Below are 18,889 nucleotides of genomic sequence, written 5' to 3'. Positions count from 1 at the left end.
CTAGCTCTCATAGATTGCCCATCTCTTGGACACCCATAGTGTTTCCCTTCTTACCCTTGTCTTGTCTTGTCTTGTCTTGTCCTACCCTATCAAGTCTGTGGACACCCCCTCACCTAAGTGCATGTGTGCATACAACCTGCTCATACTTATGTAACTATCATGATAATAGTTGATTGTGAAATGATTAATGAGTTGGAGAAACCAATATAAATATACTAGGTTAGTAATAACTCACTCGTCGCGTCATTTGTGTTCCAAGGCTTTTCCTAGTTGTAGGCTATATTGTTATTGACTCACATGCCTTGGCTCAAATCCCATGTCTTTTGCTACACGAATATAGTCCTTAGCTCAATGCCCAACCTTGTCTTCACAAAACAACCTTTACCAATTTATCACACACACACACACACACACTCTCTCTCTCTCTCTCTCTCTTCACATGCTCGACATATAGTGCAATTCGTTCAAGATATGCTGACATACTAAGAGGGAGTGATAACTTAAGTGCCATACTTAAGACACCACCTAGCAGGTTGAGCTCATATGTGTATGCTTTACTAACACATAAAGACTTTGTGCTTCAATGTATGAATACCCCTTCTTAGGAAGGAGACTTATATCAAGAACAACTTTGTTCCCATAGGTCAAAATTGACCTCTTTATGGAGGATAAAAATTCTAATTCTAATTCTCTCTCTCTCTCTCTCTCTCTCTCTCTCTCTCTCTCTCTCTCAATGCACCTAACTACAAAACCATATTCTTTGTGGAACAGGGAAACCGTACACATCGATACATGTTAGAGCCCATACCGTTATCTACTATTAGAACCATTGCTTCCATGCAACTTAGCTCACATGCATTGTGATTTGAGACATGGCGTTGGGGCACAAGTGATGAGAGTGGTCGGCTATGCACACTTTGCCCTAAAAAAGTTCGCGAGTCTAAGTATCACACTTTGATACAATGCTCTACCTTTGATCATATTCGACCATGCTTTCCACATCTCTTCGACCGAGCCCAATCCTTGCATGAATTCCTCTCACAACCACAATGTGCACTCTCGATTGCAACATTCATTGGTAAAGTTCTTGAACATCAAGAGTCAATACTCACTTTCACACGTATCATGTGAAATGTAATATTTTTGGTCTCATAGGTCATATTTGACCTCCGAAGACGATAATATAATCTATCTATCTATCTCTTACCGTAATTAGCTTACACTAGGGGTAAGTTGTGTACACTAGTAACATCATCTTGGGTTTATCTCACCTCTCAATTACTTTATAGATATCTCTGATCTCACTAGATGCCACTGTGGAATGTAGCTCAAATGTTAAGGTTGCCCAATGGAGACCAGGTGGTCATGGGTTCTCTCTCTCTCTCTCTAGTAAAGGCACACAATTATACTCGTTACACATTAGCCTGCATTGCCTACCTATCCTATGTAGGGAAAGGGACATGCTATAAAGCTAATATAAAACATGAATATGCACTTGAGGAAATGATCCCCATTACTCTAACATCTAAAACTTCCACATAAGAATGTCATTCAACTTCTTCATATAAACTTTCACCCCATGTCTACTATCAAACATAAAAGTATTACCCATATTCCAATTGTGTTGGAGTCCCCAATATCATAAATTTTGGAACAATATCTCTAACTCATCATTTGGACCATTTTGAACATACAGAGAAAAAACCTATTGTTGAGGCCTCAAATAACAACAGCTTAAAATTTGTCAAATGTTTGATAAGTATTTCGAAATGATACATGTTATAAGCATTTAATGAACCAATGTGTATTGTCCTGCAACAGAATGGTGCAAAAAAAGCACATACTTGACCCTAGTCCTCGTCTCTTAAAGGGTGAACGTAATGGGAGCCCACCAATCATGACTCTCCATATGAATACTTCTATACATGAAATGGCAAATAGGAATGCCAAGTTCCAACCATGTTGCAATATTTGCCACTACCTTTTATACTTTAGGTGATAACCAAACTAATGATGTCATTGTATGATTATCCAAATATTTGTCGTGAATTGTAACAAGTGTTTACTATCCCATAACCGCCAATCCACCCAAGGTACAACATTCGTTTTCATACGCAAAGATCCATGCAACAATGCTCTCTCTCTCTCTCTCTCTCTCTCTCTCTCTCTCTTTTAAATAATGGCTTTCATTACGAAAGAAAAATACACCACTATTACTAACTTACTACAGAGTATAGAAACCTTATAGGGAGATAAATACAACTACGACTCCAAACTCAATGCTACCCTACACACCAATTCAAATGGTGAATATGATGATATGTGACCTTGCATAACTCTCTCTCTCTTCATGATTGAGATTTCGTGACTTCTTTAGCACTGTCATTTGCCACAAAAGAAGTTCTTCTAACTTTACAACATATTTTCTCACCCCAACTTGCGAATCAAAAGGGAAAGATTCTCTCCAATAAATCGTTGTCTTTTACCATCTCCTCTTGGACTCGATACTGACTCAACCATGCATGCATCCTTTGAGGAATTCAAAAACTCATCCATATTCATGAAAACACCAACATCCATATGACAAAAAATATATGAGAGCTCACTTACAAGCAATTTTGTTGGAGAAGGAAACAAAGCAAGCAACCATGAGATGCATAAAAACAAATGACGATTTTGCTCGTAACATTCTACAAAAACCCCCAAATGTTACGTGCAACTACTCTTTAGAAAGCCCTCTGTGCAAGCTTCAAAACGAGCCAAAGAACTAAGGAAAGGAACACTGAACCAGAATGGAACTCTCTCTCTCTCTCCATCTCTCACACACACACACACACAATGTTCAACAAAGTTGGTTATTCTTGTTCCCTCACTAGTTGGTTATCTCCACAAACACCTTTCACACAAAACAAATTTTGATAGAAACTATAGGGAATCACGCCAAATGGTTCGTAATGAAGGCAACTAACATCACCTCAATATGATAATTCGAACTACATTGTCTAAACTAGAAGAACCATTTGAAATAATATATTATGTAACATTTGGTGAAATTTTCATAAATGCATAACACGCAATGAAAATCCAGCAAAAACTAAAAATAATAGACATTATAAATATTCAGCACAGGAAGATACAAGATATAAACAAGGATTGATTATAACTCCATCCTCACATGTTTTGAATGATTTCTTGATTCAATAAAGGCTCTAAATGTTATTATATCATTCACACTAGAATGCATATCCTTCTACTCAGATCATTTGGAAAAGAATGTGTTAATCTAGAAAGAGATATCAATCCAACATATGCTTTAAGCTTCGTCAAACAACTAATGTTGTCAATGTCCAAACATAGACTCAAACTAGGTACCTCTAAGTTACATGCAAAGCATAATGCAATTTATTTGCAAATGTAAACATAGGCCAATCATCTTAAATCAAATATCCCAATCATCTTAAATCATCCTGAACCTTCATCGCAAATCAAATATCCCTGAACCTTCATAAAAAAGATTGATTAGAATATGATGGTGGAAAATTACTATATCAAATAGCTTACTCTTCCATGGTCTTGACACTTCACATTTTATTTCCTGAACTAGAGTTTTGAAACACAATACAATTTCAATTTTAGCATTTTCTATAGAGTAACACAAAAATGAGCAGGTTTATGTTTAAACGATAAACATCATAATTGCTACCAGATGAAGAGAGAAGTACTCAAAGGCAGTCCGAAAGCAAACAATAACAACATTATTAATGATCTTATAAGGCTACATAACACTATCAAAATCACGAAAAAGCCAAGGAGAAATGGTTGTTTAGTTCATGTTAATTCCCAAGTGCTTCTTCTTGACATTTTGATCTCTCCTTTTATCCATGACATTTGTGATATTTATCTCTAAATTACCAAAATCGATTAGCAATATCTACTTCTCCACAATCCCTTTTCAGCTAGTCTCGTCCCCTAAAAGTCTCTTGGAACATAAGGGTAAAAAATCCTTTGCCATGAACTTCACTACAATGTCTCAAACTGCAGTACTTTGTTCTCAATATCTTTTGTTCTTAACATTTATCCTCAAATCTTAATATCATTCAGAGTACCTTCTCAGCTCCTTGCTCAAAAAGTTGGTTCGATCCAGCATACCTTTCTCCAAAAAACTGAATAAATACTTTAATTCTATACTGGATATAAATCCATCATAAATAACGATATAAACACCATTTCCAATATAACCTTACCAAAGCATGTGAAATGATGGTGCATGGTTTTAACATAAAGTCAAAGAAAGAATAGAAACTCACACTAGTCCATATCACGTATCACATAGTTTTTGTGGGCACTGGCATATCAAGCCAAGATTTCATGCTTCGTGTTTAAGTCAAGACGTTGGGAATAAAGTCCATCAGGGTTGCTGTGGTCACCATAGTTCACGTGAAGCCGAATAGCAGCTAGTTTGGTCAAGATACTGTCAGGTTCCCCAACTTCAACATACCTTGCCGAGTCATTACCAATTCCCGAACCTGTTTGCTTGTCTTTTGGGTCATAATCTAAGTAATCAATAGGCACATCTTGGGCCCTAGGTAAGTATATTTGCATCTTCTTCGCATCCTCTGGCGATATCTTCTGGGAATGAATGAGTCTACGTAGTATAGTTTCTTGTTTCCGCAAGCTCCTCCTTTGAGTAGAGCCTTTCAAGGCTTCCCAATCATACCTAAATTCTTTACCACCACTTGGTGGCTTAAGCCTTTTACCGCCAACACGACGATAGAATTAGTATTAGTATCCGATATCATCATTTCATAACTGTGCCAAATGGAATATCTTTTGCGCTTGCTCATACTAATAGCATCATTTCATAATTGTACCTAATCCTCTTGCCCAGTAGCATCATATCATCATTTCATAAAAGTTTTGCCTAATGGAAGATCTTTTTCTCTCGTTCCAATGATCCAGTAGAGTCAGGTAATTAACAAATGAATGTGGTCAAACTCACTCACTTGTATGCATCTCCTTTAATGTGGGTCCTCCTTTTGAGATAGCAAAAGTCTGGCATTTTCACTTCATTGATAGCCCGCAATCTTTTCACAAGGACTCGATTCTTTCTCTCTATTTTCTCAACCCTGTCTGGTAACACCAATGACGCCAACACCAAATAGCAAATTTTGGAACAATGTTGATCCCCATTTATATAGAGAGAGTAACACATCTTGAATGTAATGGACAACAAATTTCCCTTGTGGCTGATGGCTTCCTTAAGGCACAAATATAGTTCTCAGAGGTATGCAGGACCTGTAGAACATAAGAAAAACAAACCTTCTTGAAGTCTCATTTTCTTTGTGTTCAGAGTAACAAATGCCCCTCGGTCAGGGCATTTGTTATCAATTGACGGTTTTACATTCTTAACACGTAGTTGATGCCGACGTAGAGTGTTATCCTGTTCCCATTTCATCCACCCAGTGATCACTTGATACTTCTTCATCCTTGAGTCCATTTTGAATGCGTTTGAACACATTCTCAGTTGCTGCAATTCAAGGAATCAAAATGAGTCAGATGAGAGTGAAGATGTGGACTAATTTATGCATCATGAAAATGCATAATTTAAGCTTATAAAAAATCACTAAGCACTTTATGTAAATATCATATGGATATCACATTTATGTATCAATGATTCTTGAGATGTGTAACTCCACGTGAAGCATATAAAATAAGAGAAAACACCATCTCATGTGTATAATCACACACAAATGGGCCCATCCTAATGGACTGAATTAATGCACCATTGACCATAAACGAAGCCAGTCAATTAGACCCATTTGGCTCCATTTTCTATGATTATCATGTGATTAGGCTATTTCTGTAAGATTTGGTTTAATTATCTCCACATTTAACATCAAATGTCGCAAATCATTATGTGGAAAACATCTCACTTAACATGCATGATGTATCCACATGATACAAAAACATCATTTTCTGTTTGGAACATCAGTTAGTTTAATAAAAACATGGATAACAAGGTATGCTACGAATTTCTATGCATGAACCTGACATCTTACGCCCTTAAACCCTACATCTCTACACAATATTTTGATAGCGTATATGTTGTCTTAACATGAAACATGTGTTTTTTTAAGGTTTTACATTCTGATTATGAGTATTAATTGGGGCCTATAATACCATTCACGATAATCAATAAAGATACTTCAAGCTAATTAAAAATTCATTATATTCATAATGTTTTAAATACTTAGTGGTGTTCTGACAATTAAAAAAATGAAGATGTATCCTGGAAATTAGTGACAAAGGTAGGGTTGATTTAGTGTTTTCTGAATTTCTGAAAACACACATACTAACAGGGGCAAGCAATCAATAGAGAAAGGGTTATGATTCCATGAACAAATGAACTGAAATCGAATATTGCTATACTAGTTTCAACTAGGTATAACTAATTGATATGGTATGGAGTAAGATTGTAACGTCACTATTTAGCAAGTGAAAGGTAGAGTTCCACTTTTTAGCTTTTTACATGCTCGTTGAATCACAATATGTACCCTCAGGAATCTCTGCATTCCTATGATAACCATCAAATACTCTTTGATATGTATGTACTAATAACCAAACATATCTCATTCAATCAACAATTAAATCCCAACAAAACATGTCATAAGACACTAGAACAAATCTAGCCCAATTACGTTTCAAAGGTGGATCAATACACATAGTAGAAATCATAACATGCCAAACAAATTTGTATCAAGCATCATTAGTCAATTCGCAAATTTCAATATTTGAACACAATTGTATATGGAAAAAAATTTGACGATAGAAAGCGAAATGTAAACAACATATACACAACATATATACACATGACATTGTCGTGAATATATATAAAAATAACATACGGGATCAGAGAATTTTAACCGAAAAAACAAATTGTTATACGCTACAATATGCATATTCATGATGGGAAACAAAAATGCAAACAAGAACTCTTGACATGGCCAGTTGTCATGAAGACGCAAAACAAATAATTGGAAGCCTGTGATAGCAGAGTCAAGGACTTACTATTATCTGCTTCTGTGAAGTTGAAATATGGAAGCCGATTGAGAAGGATCGATTTACACTGTTGATAAATAACCGGCAAGAAAGAGAAAGCCAAATCTACTCTGTGTTTCTCTTCCCCCAAAGGTTGCAAGCAAAACTCTTCGCAAATATGAAAGAGAAAATAAAAGGACTGGTTTTTCTAAATCCCGTCTCGCTTTCACATTCGAACTCTAAGACTCGGATTCATCCCTCGGACTCCCGCACACTCCTTCCATTTTTGTCGACGGCATGATCTACACTTATTGTCCGCGTAACATCATTCGCAGCCTCTGTTGTCTGGTCCCGATCGGTTTGCCTCGCCTCACCAGATGCATGAGATTTTATTGCGTTGATTTGTGCCATTGATCGATCCGTCCGGTAGTATATCTAGTTTGGTAGTTCCCTAGTGGGTTTTTTGGTTCCGTAGTTTTCCTGGTTTGCCATTGATCCTCGGGTTTGGCAGTTATATCGCGTTGATTTGTCCCATTGCATCTCATTGCCCAAACATGTCCTAATCCCATAAGCTAGTTCAAAGGATATCTCTTTTGGACAAAAGTGATCGGTTATAACATACCACATTTGTCTATGCTTGATGCAATCTTGCCTACATCTTATGGTTGCAACTATATTGGCATTATCTTCCCGTCCTTGTCAGTTGTGTGATTGCTCATATCAAAGGCTTGTTCAAAGGATCTCTCTCTTGGATTGAGGTGATTGGCTGTAACACGCCACATTGTTTATGCTTGATGCAATCTTGCATAGATCTTATGGTGGCAAGGATTATCACCTTGTCTTCTTGTATTGTCAATTGTACGATTGTTCATGACATTGGTCTACCTGCAACCATCAATGTAGTCATTTTTACAAGTTGTTCAACTTTCACATCAATTGTAGGGAGGAATCACACTCCCAACAAAGTCGTTAGTGTGTTCCCACTTCATTCTGAAATTGTTTGTTCGATTTCCATGTCTACTATAGGATGTACATCCTCTTCTCAAAGGAAATGAAAATGTTGATTCTCTCAAGGTGCTACATTTGACACCCATGTTTTACCTTGAGTCTGTTGCCTGATGTGGCTAGTACATTTGTGTGCTTCTTCCCATGGTATGTGGCACCGTCCTCTTGTAGCTACAAGTAGTTATGTCTATAAAGATGATTATATAACTAAACAAAGTCCTTCAATCAAATTGATCTCAACAATAATGAAACTTTGAATCACATAATTTTATTATCTTAAATCTAACCGCTTTTGTGATTGTTAAAATGTGTCTTTCTCATTAATATTTGTTTACTTACTTACCTTACCCTTTCTTTCCAGGGCTTTATTCAAACAACCACCCTGACAACATATCAACGTTTTTAGCTAGTATGGAAATTCAATGTTGCGCCTTCCCTCTTAGGTTTGGATCTCACGAGGCACAAATTATACAAAAATGTTTGCCCATTGCATTTGTACTGTTTGTCCATCCTCCAGGCCTATGTACGAAAAGCTATCTGGTTCGATACATTCGCCCAAGGCATGAACAGAATGCACATGACACCGGTATGTGCCTTCGGGTCATACAGGCCTCCGGTTTTCTTTATTTCTTCCTATGCCCCTTAGTCTCTCCGAAACTGGCCCCCCCCATTAGATCGAGGGGCATGTCCTGGAAATAATGAGAAAACGCGGCTTGGATCATCACTGGCACTTAATTTGGTGCTGACATGTAATGTAGCCTTTCCTTTGTCGATAGAATCTGAGACAGTCAGGTTCAATCCAGACGATGCATTGTTTGGTCTCTTCAATTGGCTTCCCAACCAACATATCATCTGCAAATCCAGGTCTCGAGTTCAATTCCTGCCAAGTCAGACCAAATTCTTTCGCCTTCATTTTGGCTATGGTTTGAAATCTGTTATAATTTAATTTTTTATCTTCAGAAAGGTACGGTTTCTCAGGGGAAGGAAGAACACTCAATATCCACCCTTTCCTGGAGAAGAAAGAGAAAGATGTAAGTGTATTACTATATTGATTGATCCAAATTGAAGCTATTAATCTCCCTCCATTCCTCTCTCTCTCTCTCTCTCTCTCTCTCTCTCTCTCTCTCTATATATATATATATATATATATATATATATATATATATATATATATACATACACACACACACACACACACACACACACACACAACACACATGTGTAAAAGAAAGCTTGTGATGAACCAAAATCTGGACCTAAGGTTAGAATTCATTCTTACTGAAAATGGACCACCTAAAAGGAAATAGAAATGGGTGTTCTTTTTCTCTCTTGATGCTATATTTCAGCACCAAGGTATAAATCCGAGGCTCTATAATACACCTCCAAAGAATGATGAAATCCGAGAAGAAGATTCAAGTGTGGCCTTTATATTGTCGAAGAATGATGAAACCCGAATAATAAATTCAAGTGTGGACTGTAAAGATGAGTATATATCTTCAGAGAATGATGCATTTCAAGATGGTGATTTGGATATGGTTGACATACTTCCAACGAATGATGCATTCCGAGATGATACCATACCAAACAAGAGTAGGAGATTGAAGATTGGTAATCCCCATTGGTTGAATGTAGGAATGGGCGAGAAGAAGCGAATGTGGGACATATCGTTCATAGATGAAATTATGACAGATGAAAAGCTCCCGTCAATTGAGATGTTTATCCACATTGTGCAAGAATGCAAAATTCATAAAAGCTCACATCTTTGTATGAAATTACACTTGCACATTTGCATGGTGGGTCTTGAAGCTCATCGAGAACTTGGGAACTATCTCATCCCGATGTTTGTTCAGTGTGGGGATGTATATTATGCAGAGCAAATTTCGTATAGGATGCCTTGCAAGAATGAGATTGCTTGGACTTCTTTGATCCAAGGATTTGTTGGGTGTGGAGAAACCTTGAAAGCGTTCTCCCTGCTTGAAGTAATGCAAGAGGACGGTATTCATCCTGGTGATCATACTTATGTTGCTATTTTGAAAGCTTCATCCAAGCTAAAAGAAATTAAAAAAGGCCATCAAATCCACGATAAGATTATAAAAGGTGGGCTTGTTGGGAATTCTTTTATAGAGAATGCATTGGTAGACATGTATGCAAAGTGTGGGTCCTTTCTGGAAGCCAAGTATGTGTTTGACAAACAACCTGTTCGAAATGTTGTCTTATGGACATCCCTTGTGATGGGATATGCCCAATGTGGACTTGTCACAGAAGCTCTTGATTGTATACAACAGATGCAAGAAGAAGATGTCTTCCTGGACTCTGTAATATTTGTATGTGGCTTGAAAGCTTGTAGTGGTATTAGAAATGTGGATAAGGGACAACAGTTACATGCTGATATTGTTAAAGAGGGTTTTGAAATGGACAAATCTGTTGCTTGTGGATTGGTGGATATGTATGTTAAGTGTGGCCATCTCAAAGAGGCTCAAGAAGTATTTGATCAGTTGATAGACCATGATGTAGTTGTTTGGAATGCCCTCATTACAGGTTATGCCGAGCATGGCTTATTTGAAGAATGGTTCACTTGTTTTAAACAAATGAAGGGGGAGGGTATCTCTCCTGATGTCGTGACATATCTCGGAAGCTTGAAACTATGTTGTAATGTGAAAGCAATTGGCAAAGGCCGAGAGCTTCACATGGATATTGTGAAACAAGGGCTGGAAAGGAACCTTTCTATTTCTAATAGTTTGGTCGCCATGTATGCCAAAACTGGATTATTAAAAGAAGCAAGCATAGTATTCGATGATATGTTAGTTCAAGATGTAGTTTCTTGGACCATTTTAATCACAGGTTATGCAGAGAGTGGGTTTGTGGAAGAAGCTTGGAAATCATTTGAACAGATGCAAAGATTAGGGGTGCCTCCAAATGTGGTTACTTTTCTTTGCATGTTGAAGACATGCGTAGGTATAGGGGCCATAGAAAGAGGGAGGGCACTACACTATGATATTATCAACGCAGAAGTGGAAAGTGATTCCACAATTGGAAATGCATTAGTGACAATGTATTGTAATTGTGGTTCACTTAGAGAAGCATGGGATGTGTTCAATGAGCTAGCGGTCCAAGATGTGGTTTCTTGGAGTGCCATAATTTTGGGGCATGCCAATCATGGAGAAAATGAATTCTCCTTCACATTGTATAGAAACATGCAAGAGCAAGGCTTACTGCCCAATGGTGTGACTTTTGTCAGTGTTCTCACAGCATGTAGTGACAGTGCATCCCTAGAGGCAGGGCGAAGAATTCACACACAAATGAGTAATAGCAATTTGCTGGACCAAACATTTGAGGTCATTACTTCGACAGCACTTATCCACATGTATTGCAAATGTGGAAGTATCAAGGATGCACATGCCATGTTCGATGCAATGCCAAGAAGGGAACGAGCTAATTGGAATGCTTTGATCACGGGATATTCTCAACAGGGAGAAACAGGATTGGTTTTGAACCTATTTGAGGAAATGAGAGCACAAAGGATAGTACCAGATGGAGTGACATTTCTTGGTGTTCTCTCTGCATGTAGCCATGCTGGAATAGTTTCTAGAGGTATGGAATATTTTGAGGTCATGATTCAAGACTATAATATAGAGCCGTCCATCAGACACTGCAACTGCATAATAGATCTCTTAGGTCGAGCTGGGCAATTAGAGGAGGCAATGTCAAGGTTGAAGTCTATGCAAGTTGAGCCAAATTACGTGACTTGGAATTCTTTATTGGGAGCCTGCAAAAAATGGGGAAATGTAGAAATTGGCCGGGAAGCCTTTGAGTGTGCAGTGAAATTGAATGAAAAGCATGATGCTGCATACTTGTTGATGTTCCAGATCTATGAAGATGCGCATATGTTTGAAGATGCAAAGAAGATAGAGGCGATGAGGATGAAATTTGTCGGCTAATGTCTAAACGACTTAGACTTTCTTTGACCAGAAATATTTGTTTTTGTATATATTGGGAAATGAGACATTTTTCAAAGAGATCATTGATGGCCATGGCAAGTAAAACCAATTAGCTACATTGTCATGTCAAAATTTGCCTGTAAACTTATGAAGCTTTGTAAAAGTATACTTGAAATTGCAATTCTTTAAGTGTTGTTTCATCAGGGATGATATTGTAAACCCAAATAATTGATTTCATTTAGTGATCTCATCTGGTATTGGTTTTTCTAGTCTTGGAAGTTCGACTATAGCATGAAAACTAATTACCAAACTTGTAAAAGGCAGGACGGGCAATAAAGTCTATAAACACTTGAAGCGTGATTTCATTAAGGATGGTACTGTAAATCCAATTAAATGATTTAATTAAGTGATTTTTTTAGGTAGTAGTTTTTCTGAGTCTTGGAACTTTGATTGGAGCCATGAAACCAAATCACCAAACTTGTTGTAGAACCGAGAGTTGATACTGGTCGTTTATCACTTGAAAACAGACAAAACCACGAAGAGAGACAGAGTGGCTGGTTAATGCTACATTAATAGGTGTTCATTCAGAGTAATGTTTTGTCTGCGCTTTGAATTTTTACTTTCACGTATGTGCTTGTGTAACAAAACTGGTTTGGATTTTGTACTTCCCATTGCAAGCACAATTAAGTTTACCAATCCTTAAGTTTACTGTTAACCCCATGTCGTGCAGCGAACAAGTTATGTTTGTTTTGTTCATTTGGAAATAACTACAGTAATTATTATAAAGGAAATATCATATCTTCTGTAAAATAGTCATGTTAACAATTACATGATCTATCAATTAGAATTAAATAGGAGAAAATGGAAATGCACATGGTTATGGTTGGGTAGGTCCGTTAGCTACATACAAACGTTCAAATTAAACATGTAAACAAGCATATGTATATACCATTCATACATGGATGGTACCATGGCACTGAAATTAAAAATAAATGTTTACAACATAGTATACAAAATAGATCCCTTCTCGAGAGATTGCATTGAGATACAAATGTTCGAATGACATGGATTTCTCAAAATGACATACAAAAGTTATTGAGAACACTTGGCAGGGTTTCTTGTAAACTGGTTTTTATATAAACCCCTGAACCAATATAGAATGGAATATGAGAAAATGGAAATATATTTTACCCATTCTAGGGTTTTCTATAACACCTACAAATTAAGCTCCTACTCACTTTCGAGTATTCTGATTCTGATTGATTATATAGCTGTCATTACGACAATTCTTACCTATTCACCATCAGTAATCTGCTCGTTTATACTAGGATTTACAATCCTAGTGTTGCTAATTGTATGTGTCTGCATGCCAAAGATGAGAGATTGCCCAAAAAAATGCATAATAATTGTATTATTACCAAAATAATCTTACAGGGAGATATCATAAGACCAGAGCTTGTTTATACCAACAGCATCTTGATCATTGAATTAATAATTGCTGGGATGCTCGGATGATGGGAACTAGACATGATCAAAACATGCTTGGGGTGATATCTATAGCTCAGAAAGATGTGTTGGCGTTGACAAACGCCGTCATATGCAAAATTATATCCAAAAAAACAATCAAACACATTCAATGCAGTACAAGCTTTTACACTGAGACCTAATGGCCGTATATACAACATAAAGAGCATGCATACATACAGATACACTGAGACCTAATGGCCGTATATACAACATAAAGAGCATGCATACATACAGATACACTGAGACCTAATTGCTGTAGATTTTACATATACACAAAAATACACGTAAACATACACATATCTTACCTGCCCCCCACTAGATAACTCACCTGATCATGGTGCAATTGCTGCTGTTCATGCACCCAGTTTCTGTGCTCCTGGACCTCAGCAGCTGCTGTTGCTGTTGTTGCTTGCTGGTGTTGTCGGGAGTCCCGAAGACTTGCCAGAAGCGGAGGGTCTCGTCCCCCGCTGCCGATGCGACGGTGTAGCCATCGGGGCTCTGCGCCATGTGCAGGACCCTGGAGGTGTGGCCCCTCAACTCCGCCATCTTCGTCATGCTCGGGTACTTCCACAGGCACAGCTGGTTCTGGCTGAAGCCATGGGAGCTCAGCAGCTCCTTCTCGTGCCTGCTCCATTGGAGGGAGCAGACCTGCGAGTGGGTGTCCACGCTGTTGAGGCAGGCGCCGGTCTGCGTGTTCCAGAACTTGATGCAGCCGTCTGCCGTGCCTCCGCCGGTGGCGAGGAGGTTGCTCTGGAAGGGGCACCATGCCAGGGCCTTCACTGCAGCGCGGTGCTCCTCCAGGCGGTGCAGGTACGAGGTTGGGGCTCCGCTGGTCATCATCTTGGCATCCCACAGGTGCAGGAGGTTGTCGTTCCCCCCGCTCGCAAGCTGCTGCCCCGACAGAGACCACTTCAGCCCGCACACCTCTTGCTCGTGACTGCACATCTTCGTGATCACATGATCTCGGATGCGCACTGCCACATACGTACAGAGAACCAAATACACATCTCAATATGCTATCCAGCAGAGAATGAAAGCAAAGAACGATCAGAATGGATGGAACTCACCATCGTGGTTGAAGATGGTGTTATCCCGGCTTCCCGAGCTCAGAATGGGGCCACCATTCCATGCCAAGCTCCCAACCCTCCCACTGTGGCCTTTCATGGTCCTCACTTTGCAGAGGGCCGTGGAATCCCAGAGCTGAACCTCGCCGTTTTCCAGACCAACAGCGATGTGCTTCCCATCAGGGCCCCAGTTGACGCTAGTCACGGGACCTTGTTCCTCTCCAACTTGCATCAGCTCCTCAATGGCCCCTGATGTCGCATGCCACAAATATACAGTGTTACCGAGAGCAATTGACACCACATTCTTGGAGCTCCAATCGAGTAGGTTGAGATAGTAGTCATCGAGCAATTCTGGTGCGTCCAGCGTTCGTTCCGCAGACTGAATAATGAAAACCAAAACACCAACAATGAAGATCAGAAAAAAATGATCTTTTATGCACTTGATCATGGTAGGAAATGTTCATAAAGGATCTCCATACATACCTGGGGAATGTGACGGAAGATCTTGTTACGCTTGGGAGCGGAAGAAGATTGGATGTTCTCAGAATAGAGCAACCTCGCATTCCTCTCGAATCCCTCGGGAGGAGGAGGAGGCTTGCTCTTGAACGCAAGGATTCTGGAGTCTTTGTTGATTAGACTGCTGTCCTTCAACACGTTTCCAGCCAATTGCTTTCGATATTCCTCCTGCAAAAAGAACGCAGTACAAGAAACGTTCAGACGCAGCTTGGATAATCCATGGAGTTGGGAAACTGAAGTAAAAAGCAGGTAGTATGATGATCGGAAAAGTGTACATACATTTTGGACCGGAAGCTTGCTGTCAAGATTCTCCTTGGAGAGCATGTAGTTAGCCACATCAAAGTCCATGGAGGCGCGCGATGCAATGAAACGGCATCCCTAAAACAAATAGGGTTTGCAAACGTAAATGTATTGATCATGATTTGTTGCAAGGTTTGGACAGGGTTCAGGAAACAAGGGGAAAGGATGCAAAGCTTTTTATGATATATTCACCGGAAATCAGACTGTTACACTACGAGAAACTACAAGATTTAAAGAAAGATTCGAGATGCATGTTTAGTAGGAAAACAAACACAGATCCTGTAAAACAAGAGTCGCACATTAATCGAAATGAGTGGTTTGATGATTGAAGAAGTAAGATAAAATAATATGCGCATCATCGAAATTATACATACATGCGATCCTTACAATACATAGAGATCATATGGTAGGCATCATCGAAATTATACATACATGCGATCCTTACAATATATAGAGATCATATGGTAGGCATCATCGAAATTATACATACATGCGATCCTCACAATACATAGAGATCATATGGATGCCTACCTGATTCTGCTGCTGTGTCTTCTTGGAGTGAAGAGGTTCTGCAGGTGATGCACGATCGCTCAGAGCCTTCCTTGCGCACGATCCAGTAGTCGCCATTGCTAGATTAAACAAAGCAAAACAAACAGAAAACAAAAAAGAGAGTAGAAATATACGATTACTGTTCCTCCACAAAAGGGGAGGAGTAGGAGGGGGTTAATATTGCAGAAAGAAGAAATTCACAGCCCTGTAAACAACGATGAGCAAATTTAACAAAAAAACACACGACTTAAATAACAGATGCTTATAGAACCAGAGAACAACAGAATCAGATTCAGAAAGCTTTTCAGAGCATAGAATTGATATGGGGGCAGAATGGCTGTGCAATCAGATAACTTTGTTGATGTGAAGACAGAAGTGATGGAGAGCTTGTTGAATGATGATGATAATGATGAGAACGCCATAGCCATGGCTTTGTTTATATATATATATACATACATAACAAAGAAAGTGGAGGGAGGCCATTTTCCAACGGTCGGTCAGAGAACAGAGGATATGTCCGCCCTCCTCTTGTCCCATCGTGTGTGAAACTGCCCATTCTGTATGTGTATGTGTATGTGGTCTCGAGGCCATTTTCTCGACAAGATCAGAACCCCGACGAGGTCTGGTATTTGGACACTAGAAAGCTCCATCCGATATGATACACCCGCCCTTTTATCGTGTTTGAAACCCGCCCATCCCATTGTGTGTGTGTGTGTGTGTGTGTGTAGGAGCATGGTCTCGCAGACCACCTAGAAAGATTCACGTAGACATGGATGAGGTGTGGTATTCAGACACTAGAAAGCTCCATCTGATATGATATATCCACCCTTTTATCGTGTTTGAAACCCGCCCATCCCATTAGTGTGTGTGTGTGTGTAGGAGCATGGTCTCGCAGACCACCTGGAAAGATTCACGTAGACAGATAGATTATTGGAACGAAAGAGTAACGTGTAATTGTTCACATATATGTATATGTATTTGTATGTGCTTTTTTGTTGCCTCCGGAAACGTCGAGATATCTCTGCCCCTTCTTTATCTATGTCATCTTACAATATAGATGTCCATGTACTTCGATCTGTTCATGAATCCATCCTCTGAAAAGTTCACGAAATGATATTTGTCCTAGACTAGGTTTGTGAGAAGTGTCTCCCTTGGTTAAACCCAAGCCTTTTGCATATGGAGCTACCATTTATATTTGCTCTTGTTTCTCTCGTCATTTTGGAGATGGATACGATATCAAAAGGGTGCTTAAATTCTTGATGTCAAGGTCATTATTGATGAATAACTTCAATCACGTTTGAGTACTACGATAATTCAATGTATTCTATTTTTGCTATTTGCTTCAATGCGTCAACGGCTTAATGGGTTATTCTCTAGTACGGAATAGTTTCAATTTGGTTGATTAAGTTAACTATATATGATAATGTTCTCCAATAATGGGAGGCGTTGTCAATTTAGAGTGAATGCTTTGAGATGCACCATCTACAACATCATGGCTAGTGGACGTGCTATTTATATCCATACATACATTGGCAAGCTTGGAGCCTATCTGGATGCACCATAGGTTAAGGCAACCATGGTGTTGAATAAAAATAATTTGGTACATGACTTTTGGAAGCGTGCTTAGTGGCAATCTTGTTCTAACATGGCTAGAGGTACATATCCTCTGTGAATCTTTGGCGGCTTGGGTCATAGAGAAGCACTTCAATCATGCTTGTAACCGAGACTCCTACATATACATAGGAATCCACTACATCAACTTGCCCAACTAAGAGAGTGAAGACAACTTGTCAACAAGCTAGAGAGGATATGTGGAAGATCATGGCTTTAAGTCTTTCCTAGGTGAACTCTAAGCCCTTTTCTATGGCAAAATTTGTCTAGCGAATTGAGATGTTGTTATGAAGTTGCATGAGGTAAGACAGAAAATATAATCTTTTTATAATACTATGCAGTTTTGGAGATGCTATTTTTGTCTGGAATATCATGGCTTTAAGTCTTTAATAGGTTAACTCTTAGCCCCTTTTTGCTACAAATAACATGAAAGGAATTGAGATGTTATGAAGTTGCATAATATAAGATGGAAAATATAATCTTTTTATAATACTGTGCAATTATATCATTATAAACAAATGTCATGTATTTGAGATGCTAATTTTTGGTGGTTGATTATATCATTTTCATGATAGCAAGTTATTAAAACACAAATACATGACATTTGTTTATATGTATTATGGGGATTTATGAGAATGCCTTACATTTGTGCTTTTGGACAATTTTTGGAATATCAACAAACAATGAAGTTAGAAGTTTACCATTCTAATAAGACTACCATTTTTCACAACTACACAATCCAATAAAATTGTAGGTTTACGTCAAATTGTATTTCTTTTTACCCTTTTCCAAGTGTGCATAACAAGCTTGTAAATGTCAAAATACTTTGAATCATGGAGATTTTACACCACCACACCATGACCCCACTATCCAAACAATCATCTCTATTGTGTATCATCATATCGGATCACATTCTTTTGATCATTGATTCTATAAGCATTATCACCTCCACACAAATCCCATTAGACAACAATTAACTAGCCTCTATGACTACTAGTCACAATCCTCCCATAATTTCATATGAACACCACTTTGAGACCCTAATCAACATATCATTCATCCCTCCATGCACTCACCATATTTGAAGGCAACCTTACCTAGAATATATGAGATTTATTATTACTCACGACATCAACTCTTCTAAACTAACATCTTCATGTTGGACATTGCATCATCACCTCTGAATATCCAATGCCTTCAATGCATTACCAAGTCATACCCCTGACACTATGTCTTGTCCCCTCCCCTTGCCTAAACCACCCTCTTTTCCAGACCTAAACTTGACAACTCCCCAACACACAATCGATATACCACACTCTTACGGTATGGTGTATCCCCCAT

General features: G+C 38.7%; 3 protein-coding genes and 1 long non-coding RNA gene across 5 annotated transcripts in view; 2 read left to right on the top strand and 2 right to left on the bottom strand.

Moving 5' to 3' along the window:
- Nucleotides 1-18,889, top strand: part of LOC147853746 (uncharacterized) — a 103,053-nt gene that overhangs the window by 26,293 nt on the left and 57,871 nt on the right. The window lies entirely within an intron of this gene.
- On the bottom strand, nt 3,737-7,195 carry LOC147853755 (uncharacterized). Its single transcript, XR_015531169.1, has 2 exons — nt 7,069-7,195; nt 3,737-5,527 (listed from the first exon to the last, which is right to left on the bottom strand). It is a non-coding gene; the product is annotated as an uncharacterized LOC147853755 (long non-coding RNA).
- On the top strand, nt 8,768-12,178 carry LOC147853754 (pentatricopeptide repeat-containing protein At2g03380, mitochondrial-like). Its single transcript, XM_087332162.1, has 3 exons — nt 8,768-8,907; nt 9,004-9,074; nt 9,390-12,178. The coding sequence occupies exons 1-3, from the start codon at nt 8,850-8,852 to the stop codon at nt 11,979-11,981; spliced, it is 2,721 nt and encodes a 906-aa protein (XP_087188288.1). The 5' UTR covers nt 8,768-8,849; the 3' UTR covers nt 11,982-12,178.
- LOC147853753 (cell division cycle 20.2, cofactor of APC complex-like) lies at nt 13,754-16,157 on the bottom strand. The gene is made up of 5 exons (XM_087332569.1): nt 15,920-16,157; nt 15,368-15,466; nt 15,056-15,256; nt 14,576-14,951; nt 13,754-14,482 (listed from the first exon to the last, which is right to left on the bottom strand). The coding sequence occupies exons 1-5, from the start codon at nt 16,013-16,015 to the stop codon at nt 13,833-13,835; spliced, it is 1,422 nt and encodes a 473-aa protein (XP_087188695.1). The 5' UTR covers nt 16,016-16,157; the 3' UTR covers nt 13,754-13,832.

This window comes from Azolla caroliniana, unplaced genomic scaffold, assembly GCF_043228905.1.
Source record: "Azolla caroliniana isolate FFs.n. ecotype wild unplaced genomic scaffold, voAzoCaro1.0.p SCAF_16, whole genome shotgun sequence".
Lineage (NCBI taxonomy): Eukaryota > Viridiplantae > Streptophyta > Polypodiopsida > Salviniales > Salviniaceae > Azolla > Azolla caroliniana.
The sequence above is the reverse complement of the archived record's forward strand: the minus strand, read 5'-3'. Positions and strand labels throughout refer to the sequence as shown.